General features: G+C 39.6%; 1 protein-coding gene and 1 long non-coding RNA gene across 3 annotated transcripts in view; one reads left to right on the forward strand and one right to left on the reverse strand.

The window, feature by feature from the left end:
* Positions 1-17494, forward strand: part of CHN1 (chimerin 1) — a 140730-nt gene that overhangs the window by 75469 nt on the left and 47767 nt on the right. For both annotated transcript variants that reach the window (XM_047084698.1, XM_047084699.1), the window contains one exon: positions 16425-16502. In XM_047084698.1, coding sequence (XP_046940654.1) covers positions 16425-16502 — 78 coding nt within the window. The remainder of the gene's footprint in view (positions 1-16424; positions 16503-17494) is intronic.
* The window catches only part of LOC124515684 (uncharacterized), a 49890-nt gene continuing 48352 nt past the window's right edge, over positions 15957-17494 (reverse strand). Inside the window, exon 3 of the long non-coding RNA XR_006962860.1 lies at positions 15957-16451. This is a non-coding gene — a long non-coding RNA (uncharacterized LOC124515684). The remainder of the gene's footprint in view (positions 16452-17494) is intronic.

The raw sequence follows: 17494 nt of genomic DNA on the forward strand, positions 1-17494 counted from the left end.
AGGAGAGAGAGAGAGAGAGAGAGAGAGAGAGAGAGAGAGAGAGAAAGAAAGTTAAGCAGGTTCCATGCTCATCACCAAGCCCAATGTGGGGCTCGATCCCACAACCTTGGGATCATGACCTGAGCCAATATCAAGAGTTGGGTGCTCAACCAACTGAGCCATCCAGGTGCCCCGAGGCTTAAAAACAATATTAAAATAAATCACAATTTGAATATTTTCATCCAATTACACATATAGGAAATAAGCGTTTATAACTTAAATTTAAGTAAGTTGGTAACAGGCCCTTGTTAAAAGAACCAAAACACACAGACTTCATCCCAGCCTAATCCATAGAAGTCACTGGAAGAATGAGGAAGCTGAAAATATCATGCTTAGCTTTTATTGTGATACACTGGCTTGCCTCTGTTAAATAGGTGATTGCAAAATGTTCGCTGGACTGTAATAGCTTGAAATAACCTCACGTGGCAGTTTAAAATCTGAAAATACTATTAATATCATTGTGAGTTGGCATTTTAGTTGTATTTTCCGAATATACATTCTAACTAAAAGCTTTCTGAAAAAGTGAAATGTCTGTGATTCCAGAGTTTTGCAGTAGATTTAAAAATCCCTAATTGTTCATAAGGTGTTAGAGTTCCTCTAATTTCATCTCCTCTGTTACAGAACAGTAATAGTGTTTCTTTAAGTCTTGCAGGTAATAAATACCAAAAATATGGGTTAAAAAAATCAAAATGTCAATGATACATTTCCTATTAGCCCCTCAGGTTTATTGAGGGAGAACATGTTGAGAATTTCCCATGGGGGCCGATTACAGCTTTTGATTAGGAAGAATCAAGAAAGACTGTTGTTACAATCATTACCATCTAACCAATCACTGCCAATGGCTGAATATTGGAGAGTGTCAGACTAGAATGCTTTATTGTGTAATTTTATGTATGTCACATGTATATATTACTTTGTAGTTCCATAACTCAGGACAGGAAACATCTTCCCATTTATTTTATCTTCCCAAAGCACCTATTATATAAATTGTTATCAGTATACTGGGGCTGTAATCTAGTATCCTTTAAGAACTTGTAAATGAAAAAATAAGACTGTGTCTTAGGAAGTGACTTTAAAATCACCATTTATATCTGAACAGAAATATGCAAAACCTTCAAAAAGAGACACCTGGCTCAGTTGGCTGAGCATCTGACTCTTGATTTCACCTCAGGTCATGATCCCAGGGTTGTGAGATTGAGCCCTGCGTCTGGCTCAGCACTGAGCATAGAGCCTGCTTAAGATTCTCTCTGTCTCTCCCTCTGCTCACTAGCTCACTCACTTTTCTTCCCTCTGAGAGAGAGGGATAGACAGACAGACACCTGGAAAAAGACTCAAAGAGGTGGAAGTTGCTCAGGTCCATCTAAGCACTGGTTTGAAATGAGGGGGCCCCCCACTAACTAGACATTTAATGTTCTTGTCAGTTAGCAGGGTCATCTTAATTGTAGAGGATTCAACAAATGGCTTAACTCTGCATTCAGTACTCCGTTCACCTAACCCACTCCACTTGTTCTGGTTTCTTTCTCATCAGCATCCTAATTATGTTTCGTTTCCAGTATAGGTATGTTACCAGAAAAGAGAGTGTTGGTCACCTACTCTATGATCATTATATCTCCTACTTACTATAGACTGTTGTCAGTCTGCTTTTATCCATCAGTTTTATGAACTTGGTATTATAATGTCACTCTCGAGAAATATATATGATCACCTTGAGTTTCTGAGCCTACAAGACTAGGTACCAGACAAAAGCCTGTACCAAATTAGCCAGGGCTGCCTTGTGGGGACTCACTGGAGATGGCCGACCTGGTCTTTCCCAGTCGACACAACCAAGTCTTCATGTCCCTGTATTCTGAAGGAGTATGAACCTTCTTTTTTCCTTGGATTTCCATTACAAATATAGAGAACGCCATGGAGTTCGTTTAGTCGAAGGCTTAGAAAAGTTCAGTGAGTTGGCTGGTATCAGTCAGAGCCAGGCTTGGAAACCAGGCTGTGCAGCACTCCACCCCCTCTCGGGGCCTGGTGCTCTTCGTGCAGAGTGCAAAACACTCCCTCAGAACTGGTGCCTGGAAAATTTGATCATTTCTGTTGTCTCTAAGGAATGCAAGGCTGTCCTTGTTTTGTTTGCATTATGTTTTCAAATGCCTTACGTTTAAAATTACTGCATACGAGTCAGTCAGGGAACCTGTTAGAGTGTACAGAGTTTGGTGGTGTCGGTGTTAGTATAGTGTGATTTAAATTTGTTAGACACTGAGATGAATGCATTGATGTGCTTCATTATCGGTTTAGCTGGATATTATGTTAACGCTAGAAAAGCTATGTAATGAAGACCGAGTTAGGAATTATGACGTGACTGATGCATAAAAATGTACAGCCTTAGAAGAATGTAAGAGTTTCCTGTGCAACATAAAACGTTATTTATCCCAATGTAACTTAAGGAATTTATAGAATTCCGTAAAGATGTCGTTACTGCCTGACCTAAAATGCATTTGAAAATTTTGATTAAGTGATGAATATGGTAGCTACTATAAATTCAAATATAAGCAGTACTAAAATGGCTAGTGATCTGAAGGGTACTAGAATTTAAATGATGTAGAAATTTATTCCAATGATAGCCTTTCAGAATTGCATCTTAACAATAGATGATATGGGGAGCAAGACATTCTAGAGGAAAGACACAGAATTTGAAGTCATATAGACCTGGTTCAAATCCTGTTCCCGCCACATTTTGAGTGACCTTGGGCAAGGTACTTAACCTCTCAAAGCTTTTGTTCCATCATCTGCAAAGTAAGAATTATAATATGTAGCTTGTTGATTGTTTTTTTAATGTTTGTTTATTTTGGGAGAGAGAGCATGTGTGTGCAGGGGAGGGGCAGAGAGAGATGAAGAGAGAGAGAATCTTTTTTTTTTAATTTTTTTTTAATGTTTATTTATTTTTGAGACAGAGAGAGACACAGCATGAATGGGAGAGGGTCAGAGAGAGGGAGACACAGAATCTGAAACAGGCTCCAGGCTCTGAGCTGTCAGCACAGAGCCCGACGTGGGGCTCGAACCCACGGAACACGAGATCATGACCTGAGCTGAAGTCGGCTGCTTAACCGACTGAGCCACCCAGGCGCCCCAAGAGAGAGAGAATCTTAAAAAGGTTCCACACCCAGCGTGGAGCCCGACATGGGGCTCTATCTCATGACTCCGAGATCATGACCTGAGCAGAAATCAAGAGTCAGACGCTCTACTGACTGAGCCACCCAGGTGCCCCTACCTTATTGAATGTTTTAACAACTACATCATCCATGTAAACCATTTCCTACTGTAGAGCCATGCAGTTGTCAGTTAGTAAATGTACGGTGACATATTATTGCCAAGCACCTCGGAATATATTCCATTCTTGTCTCTAATGGAGAGAAATTAGATTATAAATTATAATTCAGGGGAAAGGTATGAATAATCTGTTTATCTAGGGTGAGCTTTGCTTGGATCCACAAATCTTCTTCCAATATAACTTGATATTGGAAGTTTTAGGAAAGCCGCCTTTGTTCTGCTTTTTACTGAAGTATAGTTACAGTGTGACAGTAGTTTCACGTATACAACATAGTGATTCTACAGCGCTATACGTCATGCTGTACTCAACACAAGTGTAGCTACCATCTGTCACCATACAACTGTATTACAACACCATTGACATGCTGTCCTGTGACTTAGTCATTCCATAACTGGATGCCTGTATCTCCCGCTCCCCTTCACACACTTTGCCCATCCCCTCCCTTTCTAACATCTATCAGTTCTCTGTATTTATGGTCTGTTTCTGCTTTGTTTTGTTTTGTTTTGTTTTTTAGATTCTACATGTCATTGAAATCATTTTACCTGACTCATTTTACCTAATACCTTGTAGGTCCATCCATGTTGTTGCAAATGGCAAGGTCTCATTCTTTTTTATGGCTGAGTAGTACTTCAGTGTGTGTGTGTGTGTGTGTGTGTGTGTGTGTGTGTGTGTGTGTGACATCTTCTTTGTCCATTCATCTATGTATGACATTTGGGTTGCTTCCACAGCTTGGGTATTGTAAATAATGCTACAGTAAACATAGGGGTGCATGTATCTTTTCAAATTAGATATTTTCATCTTTGGGGATGAATACCCAGTAGTGGAATTTCTGGATCATATGGTATTTATATTTTTAATTTTTTGAGGAACTTCCATACTGTTTTTCAGGGTAGCTGCACCAATTTACATTCCCACCAAGAGAGCATGAAGATTCCTTTTCCTCCACATTCTCACCAACATTTGTTATTTCTTGTCTTTTTGATTCTAGTCATTCTGACAGGTGCAAGGTGATATCTCATTGTGGTTTTGATTTGCATTTCCCTAATGATTTAGTGATATTGAACATCTTTTCATGTGTCTGTTGGCCATCTGTCTATCTTCTTTGCAAAAATGTCTATTTAGGTCCTCTGCCCATTTTTAATCAGATTATTTGGCTTTTGGCTGTTGAGTTGTATCCGTTCTTTATATATTTTAGATACTAACCCATCAGAAATGTCAACTGCAAATATCTTCTCCCATTCAGTAGGTTGCCTTTTTATTTTGTTAATGGTTTCCTTTGCTGTGCAAAAGCTTTTTATTTTGGTATAGTCCCAGTAGTTTGCTTTTGCTTTTGCTTTTGTTTGCCTTGTCGTGGAGACATTTCTAGAAAAATGTTGCTAAGGCGGATGTCACAGAGATTATTGCCTATGTTTTCTTTTAGGAGTTTTGTGGTTTCAGACTTCACATTTAAATGTTTATGTATTTATTTTGAGAGAGAGAGAGCACGCGTGTGCACGCATGTGAACTGGGGAGGAGCAGAGAGAGAGAGAGAGAGAGAGAGAGAGAGAGAGAATCCCTAGCAGGCTCTGTGCTGCCAGTGTAGCGTTGGACATGGGGCTCAAACCCATGAACCATGAGATCATGACTGGAGCCAAAAGCAAGAGTCAGGCACTTAACTGTGGCTGACACTTAACAGTGGCTCACACTGAGGTGCCCCCCCAGATCTCATATTTAGATCTTTAATCCATTTTGAGTTTATTTTTGTGTGTGATGTGAGAAAGGGGTCCAGTTTCATTCTTTTACATGTAGCTGTCCGGTTTTCCCAGCACCATTTGTTGAAGAGACTGTCTTTGCCCCAGTGTATATTCTTGCCTCCTTTGTCATAGATTAATGGACAATTTAAGCATGGGTTTATTTCTGGGCTCTCCATTCTGTTCCATTGATTTGTGTGTCTGTTTTTGTGCCAGTCCTGTACTCTTTTGATTACTACAGATTTGTAGTATACCTTGAAATCTAGGACTGTGATACCTCCAGTGTTGTTCCTTCACAAGATTGCTCTGGCTATTTGGGGTCATTTATGGTTCCATACAAATTTTAGGATTATTTGTTCTAGTCCTGTGAAAAATGCTGTTGTTATTTTGATAGGGATTGAAGTGAATCTGTAGATTGCTTTGGGAATATGGATATTTTAACAATATTAATTCTTCCAATTCGGGAGCATGGAATATTGTTCCATTTGTTTGTATCGTCCTCAGTTTCTTTCATCAGCGTTTTATAGTTTTCAGAGTGTAGATCTTTCACCTCCTTGGTTAAGTTTATTCCTAATTATTTTTTTTTGGTACGACTTTAAGTGGAATTGTTTTCTTAATTTCTCTTTCTGATATTTTGTTGTTAGTATGTGGAAACACAACTGATTTCTGTATATTGATTTTGTATCATGTGACTTTACTGAATTCGTTTATTACTTCTGATAGCTTTTCGGTGGAGTCTTTAGGGTTTTCTATGTATAGTATCATGTCATCTGCAAATAGTGACAGTTTAACTTCGTCCTTATCAACTTAGACGCCTTTTATTTCTTTTCTTTGTCTGCTGTGGCTAGGACGTCCACTACAGTGTTGAATAAAAGGGGTGAGAGTGGATATCCGTGTCTTGTTCTTGATCTTAGGAGACCTCAGTTTTTCACCACTGACTATAATGTTAGCTGTGAGTTTTTTATATCCTTCATTGTGTTTAGAGGTATGTTCCTTCTAAACCGATTTTGTTCAGGGTTTTTATCATGAATAGATATTATACTCTGTCAAATGCTTTTTCTGCATCTGTTGAGATGATCATATTTTTATCCTTCATTTTGTTAACATGGTGTATTATGCTGATTGATTTGTGAATATATAACCATCCTTGCATCCCTAGAATAAATCCCAATTGATTGTGGTGACTGATCCTTTTAATGTATTGTATAATGTGGTTTGCTAATACTTTGTTGAGGACTTTTGCTTTCATGTTCAGGGATGTTTCATGTCGGGGATATTGGCCGATAATTTGTGTGTGTATGTGTGTGGTGCTTTTGTCTGGCTTTGAAATCAGAGTAATGCTGACCTCATAGAACATATTTGGAAACTTTCTCTTCTATTTTTTGGAATAGTTTATGGAGAATAGATATTAATTCTTCTTTAAATATTTGGTAGAATTTACCTGTGAATCCATCTGATCCTGGACTTTTGTTTGTTGGGAGTTTTTTTAACTACCAATTCTCTTTCATTACTAGTAATTGGTATGTTCAGATTTTCTATTTCTTCATGATCACTTTTGTTTGTATGTTTCTAGGAATTTATCCATTTCTTCTAGGTTGTCCAATTGGTTGGCATATAATTTTTCATAGTATCCTCTTAGAATCCTTTGTATTTCTGTGATGTTCCTTGTTACTTTTCCTCTTTGATTTCTGATTTTACTTATTTGGGTCTTCTCCTCCTTATTCTTGATGCCTAAAGATTTATCGTTTTTGTTTCTTTTCAAAGAACTAGCTCTTTATTTTTTTGATCTTTTCTATTGCATTTTGGGCTCTATTTATTTCTGCTCTGATCCTCATTATTGCCTTCCTTCTACTAACTGTGGACGTTGTTCTTTCTTTTTCTACTTCCTTTAGGTATAAGATTAGATTTTTTTTATTGGAGCTTTTTCTTGTTTCTTAAGGTAGGCCTGTAATAGTATAAATTTCCCTCTTTGAACTGCTTTCCCCGTGTCCCAAAGATTTTGGACCATTGTGTTTTATTTTCATTTGTTTCCATGTATTTTGTATTTCCTCATTGACCTGTTGGTCTTTGAGTAACATGTTGTTTAGCTTCTACATGTTTGTGAGTTTTTTCTAGTTTGTTTACTTGTGATTTCTAGTTTCACAGCTTTATAGTCAGAAAAGATGCATGATAGGACTTCAGTCTTCTTAAATTTATTGAGACTTGTTTTTCAGCCTGACATATGATCTATCTTGGAGAATGTTCCATGTGCACTTGAAAAGAATGTTATTCTATTGTTTGGGGATGGAATGGTCTTTCTATATCTGTTAAGTCTATCTGGTCTAATGTGTTATTCAAAGATGCTGTTTCCTTATTGATTTTATGCCTGGGTGATCTATCCATTGAGGTAACTGGGATGTTAAAGTCCTGTACTATTATTGTACTACTCTCAATTTCTCCCTTTATGTCTGTTACTATTTGCTTTATGTATTTAGGTGCTTCAATGTTGGGTGCATAGATGTTTACAATTGTTATATCCTCTTGTTGGACTGACCTCTTTATCATTATTTCATGCCCTTCTTTGTCTTGTTACAGTCTTTATTTTATAAAGTCTCCTTTGTCTGAGTTTTGCTACCTCAGCTTTATTTTTTCACTTTCATTTGCACGATATATCTTTTTCCTTCCTTTCACTTTTCAGTCTGTATGTGTGTTTGGGACTGAAGTGAGTCTCTTATAGGCAGCCTATAGATGAGTCTTGTTTTTTATCCATTTCACCACCCTGTGTCTTTTTTTTTTTTTAATTTTTTAAATGTTCATTTTTGAGGGAGACAGAGTGTAAGTGAGGAGGGGCAGAGAGCGAGGGAGACACAGAATCTGAAGCAGGTTCTAGGCTCTGAGCTGTCAGCACAGAATCCGACACAGGGCTCGAATTCACGAACCACAAGATCATGACCTGAGCTGAAGTCAGACGTTTAACTGGCTGAGCCACCCAGGCATCCCCTCCCTATGTCTTTTAATTGCAACGTTTAGACCATTTACATTTAAAGTAATTATTAATAGCTAAATATATATTGCCCTCTTATTCATTGCTTTCTGGTTGTTTTTGTAGCTCTTCTTGCTCCTTTCTTCTTGCTCGCTTTCCTTTTGATTGATGCCTGTCTTTACTGTTATTCTTACCTTTCTTTCTATTTTTTTGTGTAGCTATTATAGGTTTTGGGTTTGTGGTTACCGTAAGGTTTGTAATTAACATCCTCAGTATGTATTAGTTTATATTAAGTTGATAGTCACTTTAGTTTAAACTAAACACATAAAAACTTCTATTATATTCTCTCTGCCACATTTTATGTATATATATCCCTATTTTACATCTTCTCATTTATAAGTTTTTTCTAATTATTTCCTTTTCTTTTCCACTTTAAGAAGTTCCCTGAACATTTCTTTTAATTTTTTTTTTCAACGTTTATTTATTTTTGGGACAGAGAGAGACAGAGCATGAACGGGGGAGGGGCAGAGAGAGAGGGAGACACAGAATCGGGAACAGGCTCCAGGCTCTGAGCATATCAGCCCAGAGCCCGACGCGGGGCTCGAACTCATGGACCGCGAGATCGTGACCTGGCTGAAGTCGGACGCTTAACCGACTGCGCCACCCAGGCGCCCCAAAAGTTCCCTGAACATTTCTTACAAGGCCAGTTTAGTGGTGATGAACTCCTTTAATTTTTGTTTGTGTTGGGAAACTCAGTCTCTCTCCTTCGGTTGTGAATGATAACCTTGCTGGGTAGAATATTCTTGGTTGTAGGCTTTTTCTTTCGGTTCTTTGTATGTATCATGCCACTCCCTTCTGGCCTGCACAGTTTCTCCTGAAAAACCATCTGATAGCTTTATGGGGTTCTCCTATATGTAACTGTTTCCTTCTCTCTTACTGCTTTTAAAATTCTCTCTTTATCTTTAATCTTTAACATTTAAATTATTATTTGTCATGGTGTGGACATCCTTGGGTTCATCTTGTTTGGAATTCTCTTTGTTTCTTGAACCTGGATGTCTGTTTCCTTCCCCAGGTTAGGGAAGTTTCCAGTTATCATTTCTTCAGGTAAGTTTTCTCCTCCCTTCTCTCTCTCTTTTCCTTCTGGGACCTCTGTAATGTGAATGTTTGTTCAGTTGATGTTGTCTAAGAGATCCCCTTAACGTATCCTCGTTTTTTTTAATTCTTTTTTTCTTTTTACTATTCAGCTTGTGTGCTTTCCATTATCCAGTATTCCACATTGCTGATCTGTTCTTCATCTGCTAACCTACTGGTGATTCCCTCTAGTGTATTTTTCATTTTAGTTGTTGTATTCTTCAACTCTGATTGGCTCTTTTTAATATTTTCTTTCTCTTGTTGAAGTTCTGAGTTCTTCTACCCTTCTCTCTGATCCATGGGCATCTTTATGATCATTACTTAAACTTTTTATCAGGCATATTTGCTTATCTCTGTTTCATTTAGTTCTTTTTCTAATATTTTATCTTGTTCTTTCATTCCGAGCATCTTCCTCTGTCTTCTCATTTTGCTGGACTTCTTTTGTTTCCATGAATTAGGCAACACAACTATTTCTAAACTCACAGGAATGGTCTTGTGTGTGGTCACCCCCTGTGTATACTGTGTGTGCCTGGTGACTGGCTGGCTGGCTAGAGCTGTGATTGCCATGGGTTGGAGGTCCTGGGATACTTCATGCTGGGGCTTCCCCGGTGGGATGGCTGGAACCGAAGAGGGCGTGGGCTGCGGCAGCCCCAGAGCTGTCAGCACAGAGGGCTCCCGATAGGACAGCTGAAGCTGAGGTAGGTGTAAGCCAGGAGGTCCTGGGGCTCTCTGCACAGAGGATGCCGTAGCAAGACACCTAATGCCGAAGTGAGCGTAGACCAGGACTGTCCTGGGGCTCACTGTGCGAAGGGCAGCCTGGCAGGACAGCTAAGCTGAAGTAGGTGCAGCCTGGGGTGTCCTGGGGTGCCCAGTACAGAGGGCACCCTGGCAGGGCAGTTGAAGCCAGTGGAGGCGGGAGCCAGGAGGTGCCTGTGCACTCTGCACTGGGGTTGCTGTAACAGGTCATCTGGAGCTGAAGTGGTGCAGGCCTGGTATGCTCCAGGGTGCTCTCTGCTTGTGTCACCTTGGTAAGGCAGCTACAGCTGTAGTGAACGCTGACCAGGGGTACACCCTGCTGGACCTTGATGGCACACTCAAGTTAATCCAGTTCCTCCTCACCTTTCCAAGCTTCTGGGCCATGCCAGCTAGAACATTTCTTTATGGTGCTTTTCTGATGAAATGCTGACTTAGTTAACTAGAACGTTGTGTGGAGAACCTTGATGGAGAACACTCTTAGTGAGTTCTGACGTTCAGTAATTACAGATTTATTCCTTTGGCATAAGTGTGGGTCCCATATTAAAAACCAGGTATTTGTGGAAAAAGAAGTATAATCTGTCATTTGTACCTTAGTGTGAATAAGTTGATAAGTCTCTTCCCTGTAAGCAGGTTTTGAGGTGGGAAGGCGGAGAGAACAGGGATTACTCAGAGTTTGAGCCCGGGGGTTGAGATTGCCAAGACAGGATAAGGTGTAAGGATTGCAGAACGGTGATGCCTATGATGTGTCCTTAAAGCATCTCGTTACAATTTGACCTGAAGTTCACATTGCTTAGGCCAGTGGCCTTGGCCCTTTGGTGTGTCTCAGAGTCCCAGTAGACTAACCCCGATCTTGGAGATAAAAGTCCCTAGATACAAAGAAAGGAGGGAAACTTCTATTTATTGATCACTGTCTGTGCCAGGAATAATGCAAAATGCTTCCCATATATTATTTCACATAATTCCGGAAGTATTTTTAGTCAGTTTTACACATAAGGAAACAAAGACTGAAAGAAATCAGTAATGTGACCAAGATAGGCCACAGCCAGTAAATGACAGGGTTAAGATCAGCACATTTGTCTGGCTCTGATCCCCTGATCCTGTTGTGCGACACTTGGTGGAAATGAGAGACTAGTTTAGTATAAATTCAGTATTACTACTAGACAAACAACAGTGTGATGGGTGAGTGGTGGAAATTTCTCTGAAAAACAGCAAATGTATTCCCTTCCAAGGTCACCTGTTTCCCACTTCTGTTTCTTATTCCTCACACAACTGTCTCCCACTACACACACGCCATTTTTGTAGTCCGCCTCTCCATATTACAGATGGTATGGACAGAGGTGGAAACAGAGAGGGTTGTGGAATCTGCCTGTTCTCGGTTTCTTTTTCCAGGTTAGTCTCCCTCATTCAGGTGAATGTACAAAAGTGGTATCAGTATCAAGGATGGCCAGAGTTAGGTCTAAGGCAGGCCAAAGAGTCGCAGTCAAAATGAAAAGCTAAATACTGCTGATGTTTCCAGCAAGAATGACCTTGTGGGAGATGTGCCCTGCCAGTTTAGATCCCCACCCAGCTAAGCCACTTTACCGAACCAGAATGTGAGGGGGCTGTATCCCTAACACCTAGGATTTATCTCCCACTCTCATTATAAGCTAGCAGAAAGAGCTTCCAGACTTTGGAGACTGAACATAGGGATTCACATAACAAAGTTTTGACTTCTTGACTATGACCGTGAGCATTTCCTTATCTATAAAATATTCATTATACAACATACTCCTGGGATTGTTGTGAATAAATAGGACAGTATGAAATATGAAACAGTGCTCGTCACTTCTTAACCAAATGCTCATAATCTTTTACACTTTGCACCCTGCTTCCCCCCATTCCCGCTCCCTCAGCTAATATGCATGTTATCAGATCCCTTTTAAAAGATAGGATTGGGGGTGCCTGGGTGGCTGAGCTGGTTAAGTGTCCAACTCTTGATTTCAGCCATTATCCCAGGGTCATGGGATTGAGCCCTGCGTCAGGCTTCATGCTAGGGGTAGAGCCTGCTTGAGATTCTCTTATATTCTCTCTCTCCCTCCGTCTCTCTCTCTCTCTTTTTCAAAAAAAAAAAAAAAAAGGATTAGGACTAGAATTTGGGAGATTTGGTAAAGACCATAATCCATAGGGAAGGTCAGGAGTTTCCAAGCATGTCTATAAGGTATAAACCAAAAGCAGATTAATCTACCAACTCCTCGAGGACGAGAACCTATGTCTTATACTCCACAGCATAACCTGCAGCTCATATTTGGCCCGGCACCCCTATAATACCGTCATTTACTGAGTTCTAACTATCTGCAGAAAGTCTTTTCCTCTTTTATGTCATCTCTTGTAAACTGCCCAGCGTATGTATGTAAATGAGGTAACCAAGGCACTAAGCAAATCTCCCAAGGTCAGGATTTAAACTATAGTGTTTCTGATTTCAAATCCTATCTTTTTTTCCCCCTAATGTACCGGCTGCCAATAAGAATGGCTCCCTTCATTTGGTTTTGTTTTTTTAACCAAGTATTTAATGGACCTTTATTTGTGCACGCTACTATGCTAAATTCAGGGTTTATACAAAGATGTAGAAGACCCAATCTATGTGAGTAGCTTCACAGGAACTGTGATAGGAGGTAGAATGTGGTACATCTCATAACTAATGAACAAGTGAAGGCCCCTGAGGCGCACGGAGGGGTAAAATCACATCTAATTGGTGATCATCACAGGTTCAGTGAAGGAGGGTGTGTGTGGACGGAGCCTTGCAGGTTGTGTTGCCTGTTGTATGCACTGCGCACTGAACTTGAGATCTAGGGATCTTAGCTTTTACTTTTTCTTACCATCCCTTGTTACTCATTGCTTACTCTGTCTTACCATCTATTGCCGCTCTTTAAAGTCGAAAGGAGAAAATAACTGGAGGAACCACCTTGAAGAGAATCTGCGAGGAAAACAACTACCCAGACTTTAAAATTTCCTCTCATTTTCTCATTTGCTTGGATGGATATACATAATGCTTAAGAGCCCGACTCTTTTCTACCAACTGCTGGAGGCCTCAGTTCTTTCAGCTGTAAAGTGAGGATAATATGTGCCTCATAGGAATCTTTCGGTGGATTTAATGGGCTTCTGTATGTAAAGTGCTTAGCTTAGATTGGTGCCTGGAACATGGATACTTAATAAAAGACAACCATAATTAACAAATGCTCTAGTATCTAAATGTGACCAAATATAAGAATGACTGGTGTATATTTGGGACATCAGAGCATTGATATTCGTTCTAAATTTTAGAATTAGCAGTTCTTAATGACTTGAGAGCTCGTTCAGCAAAATTAATGCAGAAATTGCATTATGGCAAGTAGTGACCAAACCCCTAGCCCTTTGAGGGTAGCTAAGAACTTCTTCCTGAGCTGTTGTTTTCTATCTCCTTATTGCCCCAGGTAGCTGCACAAATTGCAGTTAACCCAGTGTGTCCCAATGAGGCACAAAAATTATTCGGGAAGAACAGTGTGACTGTGCAAAGTCAAATGTTCACTCAGTGAACAATGACAAATGTTCACTCTTGCCCAGCCAAGAATTTTCTCTACCATTAGTCTTTTTATGCTTTGATTGAACTCTGGTTACCACAGCTGAAGGACTGGGGATGGTCTACAATAAAGAACCTTGATCAGAAATACTCAGGAAAATTAAAAAAAACAAAAAACAAAAAACTACTTTGGGTACATGGGTGATTGTTTTCTTTAACTTAGTAATGTAAACATGAAGTGTTAAACACTGTAGAGAAAAAAAAATTAGTGTTCAATTTGCCCTTGAAATCTGTTTTTCTGGGGTCTACTGAGAATCAGATAAACTTCACCTTGCATTGTACATGATTAAAGAGTTGGCTGGCGTTTATATTTTTAGTCATCACATGACAAACTAGGTCTAAGCTGAAAAGTAATTTAGGTTAGGCAAGGAAAGTTCTTTACATTGTATTTTCTCTTGGAACGGGATTTTTTTTTTGTCTTCTATTAATCACATAAGGATATAAATTTGTGGAAATGAAACATCTATAGGTATAAATATTAACTTCTGCCTTTTATTCACTTAGAAAAATTTTTTTTAACTTTTTTTTTCTTAAGTATATATTTTTTTAGTAATCTCTGCACCTAACATGGGGCTCAAATTCACAACCCGGAGAACAAGAATCGCATGCTCTTCTAACTGAGCCGGGCAGATGCCCTAGAATTTTTTTTTTTTAAGATTAAGACATTTTAAAAATATGAATGTGTGTATGTATGTATGTATGTATTTAAGAGCACAAGCAAGGGAGAGGCAGAGAGAGGGGGAGAGAGAGAATCCCAAGCAGGCTCCATGCTGTTAGCGCATGGAGACTGTCGTGGGGCTCAGTCTCACAAACTGTGTGATCATAACCTGAGCCAAAATCAAGAGTTGGATGTTTGACTGACCCACCCAGGTGCCCCAAGAGTTAAGACATTTTTAAAGAAGGTACTATAGACTCAAGTAAATAAAAAAAATATTTGGGGATGTTCAGAAAATCATTCAATATTTCTAATCTTCAGCATGGTTTAAGGACAACTTCGTGCCCTAATTAAACTAGAATCCACATCGGGCATCTACCCTCTATCGCTTATGAAATCTGAGATAAACAGTCTGTGCTAAGCAAACGGACTGAATTCATTTAAATATGGGTTTTGGGGGGCGCCTGGGTGGCGCAGTCGGTTAAGCGTCCGACTTCAGCCAGGTCACGATCTCGCGGTCCGTGAGTTCGAGCCCCGCGTCAGGCTCTGTCTGGGCTGATGGCTCAGAGCCTGGAGCCTGTTTCCGATTCTGTGTCTCCCTCTCTCTCTGCCCCTCCCCCGTTCATGCTCTGTCTCTCTCTGTCCCAAATAAATAAATAAATGTTGAAAAAAAAAATTAAATATGGGTTTTGGTTCTTTAAATGCAGTGTGTAACAATTAGAATCATAATGGGTTCAACTTAATTACTGTAACCTGAGGAAACAGATGGGAGATGTTTAGGGAACCAATATGGGAAAATGTGAGCTTCTTATATCAGTTTTGCAAAAAAAGTATAGGTACTTCTCTTAAATGGAGCTGGGTTTGAGTCCCTTACCCAGCACCCCTCCCACTTTTTTTATATCAGCAAACAAGCATCCATGGGTCCTATAAGCACAGTTACATCTGGGACCTGTGTACATGAGAAATTATTCCCAGCTGTCTCCCACGATGACCTGGCCTCAAGCTCTTTGAATTAAGAATGTTGAGACTAATAATTAAAGATTGGATCCATTTAAGTACAGATTCACAACAAAACTCCTCCTTGCAGGGAGACTAAACTGACCACTCCAGGGTGTGTTAGCAGTGTTATATGCACGCTCCTTGTTCTGCATGAAAATAATATGCTACCTAGTTAAACTCCTTTTCTTTTTCATCAAAATACCAGCTTTTGCTCATCTTAAATAAAATTGGGTTTTTGTTAACTAACTTCAGTCCATAAGCACAAAGGAGGATATAGATTAGCCTTTCAAAATTTACCAGGCAGTGATGGTAAATTCTTCTGGTGCTGTATGTTAATCATCCTTTGCTTTTAATAGGTAAACGAAATATTCCATATGTTAATAATGCATGACTCATTCATTGCTCATTGTCTTCCCACTGATTTTTTTTTTTTTCCTGCCTTGAGCCAGCAAGAAATCTTACATGAGAGGAGGGAGGAAAAAAGACAGAGTTGAGGAATACAACACTTAAATACTGTTGCTTGATTTTCATTGGTTATCTCCTTTCTTACGGTGACCAGTCTAATCCAGCCTTCCTTGTCAAATCCCTTCCCTCCCCACCCTCCCTGCTAGGGGCTTCACAGGGTGTCTGTTGCTAGAAGCTGACTACAGGCAGTATGTAGGCATCTTTCATTCAGAATGGACAGTAATATAGTGAATAGAGAAGAAAGCTTTTAGAAATGTATCATTTGTCAAAATTGCATGGCTTTTAAAAAGGGACAGAGAGATGCTGAATGCTTTGTATGTTAGCATCGACTCTTTATTTCTGTTCAGACTCTTAAGTTTTCAGAAGCTTAAATATAGAGCCCTTTAAAAAAAAAAAGGAAGAAAGAAGAATTTTTCTGGTTAGTCGACCTCTTTTTAAGAAGTGCTTCATCATCCTCCTCCACCTCTCCGCGATGTTTCTCTGCAGCTCTCTGTAGATTAGGGTTCTGTGCTGGCTGGCAGAATGCTCATTTGTTAGCTGAACAGAGTTCATCGACAGACATAGATCAATATAGGTTTTATTGCTTTCCTGCGAATTCCAAAATGCCATCCAAAGAGTCTTGGTCGGGTAGGAAAACTAATAGAGCTGCAGTTCACAAATCAAAACAAGAGGGCCGTCAGCAAGATTTATTGATAGCAGCCTTGGGAATGAAACTGGGTTCTCAAAAGTCGTCTGTGACAATCTGGCAACCTCTGAAACTCTTTGCTTATTCGCAGTTGACATCACTTGTTAGAAGAGCAACTCTGAAAGAAAACGAGCAAATTCCAAAATATGAAAAGGTTCACAATTTCAAGGTAAGAATATTTGTTTTTAACCTTTTCTTAGAAGAAAGGAAATGCACATTACTTGAATATTAAAGGAATAGCTTTTGATGTCTTTTTCAAACTAGGATGACTGGACTAAAATATTCTTACTATTTAAGGAATGAAGATGTTTTAAGCATGATTTTATTTAAGGAATAGCTGACTAAAGCTAATAGAATCCAACTCCATTTTCTCTAATGCTGATTTAGTATTCTGTTAATGGTAAAGTCTTGACTGACATTTAAAAGGTCTCATTCAGTAATGATTTTGGCACTATTTTTATGATGCAAATCTGTCTAACTACCTTTGTCGGATATTTCATGAGAGGATTAGATCTGATCTCCGTCCGGTTCTGGTGAAAAGCTTTGGCTGTAAGAGGCGTGTGTTTTTGCATCTGGATGGAGCAGATGGTCTGCATTTCCCACGGTTTCTGTCTTTTCTCCTCTGTTAATGCACTGACCACGAGCAGAGGAGGGTGGCCACCATCGGGCTGTCACTGCTCGTACAAGCAGCTTCTCTTTACTGTTTGAGTACTGCTTTCCCCTTGTATGTGTTTTCAATTATTGTGTTAATGTGTTTTACTAACTATAGTCCTCTTTCGTCAAGCCGGTATGTGTGTTGATTCAAGTTGCCTGCGTGTGTAGCATGATGGAAGGCCTTGAACTTCAGTCGTTTGCAGCCTGGCTGGGAAAACCTAGTGTGAGGCTGTGCACGAGAACAGCCAGCAACACTCCATGGTTGGACGCACCAGCAATGCTAGAGTAACTTCACAGTAGTTACACAACTTTACGATGAAGTTTTCTGTTTTCAGTGTAGACAGAATGTCACTCGTTTTAATACAAGAGGGTATACGGTTTCGAAAGGTGATAGGCTGAGAAACCCTGATCTTCCATTTACTCATTTATTCAGCAGATGTATTCATTCGGAAGGTACCAGGCTCTGTAGTAGAAAATTTCATTTCAGATTTGCGATTCATCCTGATT

This window comes from Lynx rufus, unplaced genomic scaffold (assembly GCF_022079265.1).
Source record: "Lynx rufus isolate CCGP_SWC_20201006 ecotype Redwood Valley unplaced genomic scaffold, mLynRuf1.p SCAF_2, whole genome shotgun sequence".
NCBI lineage: Eukaryota > Metazoa > Chordata > Mammalia > Carnivora > Felidae > Lynx > Lynx rufus.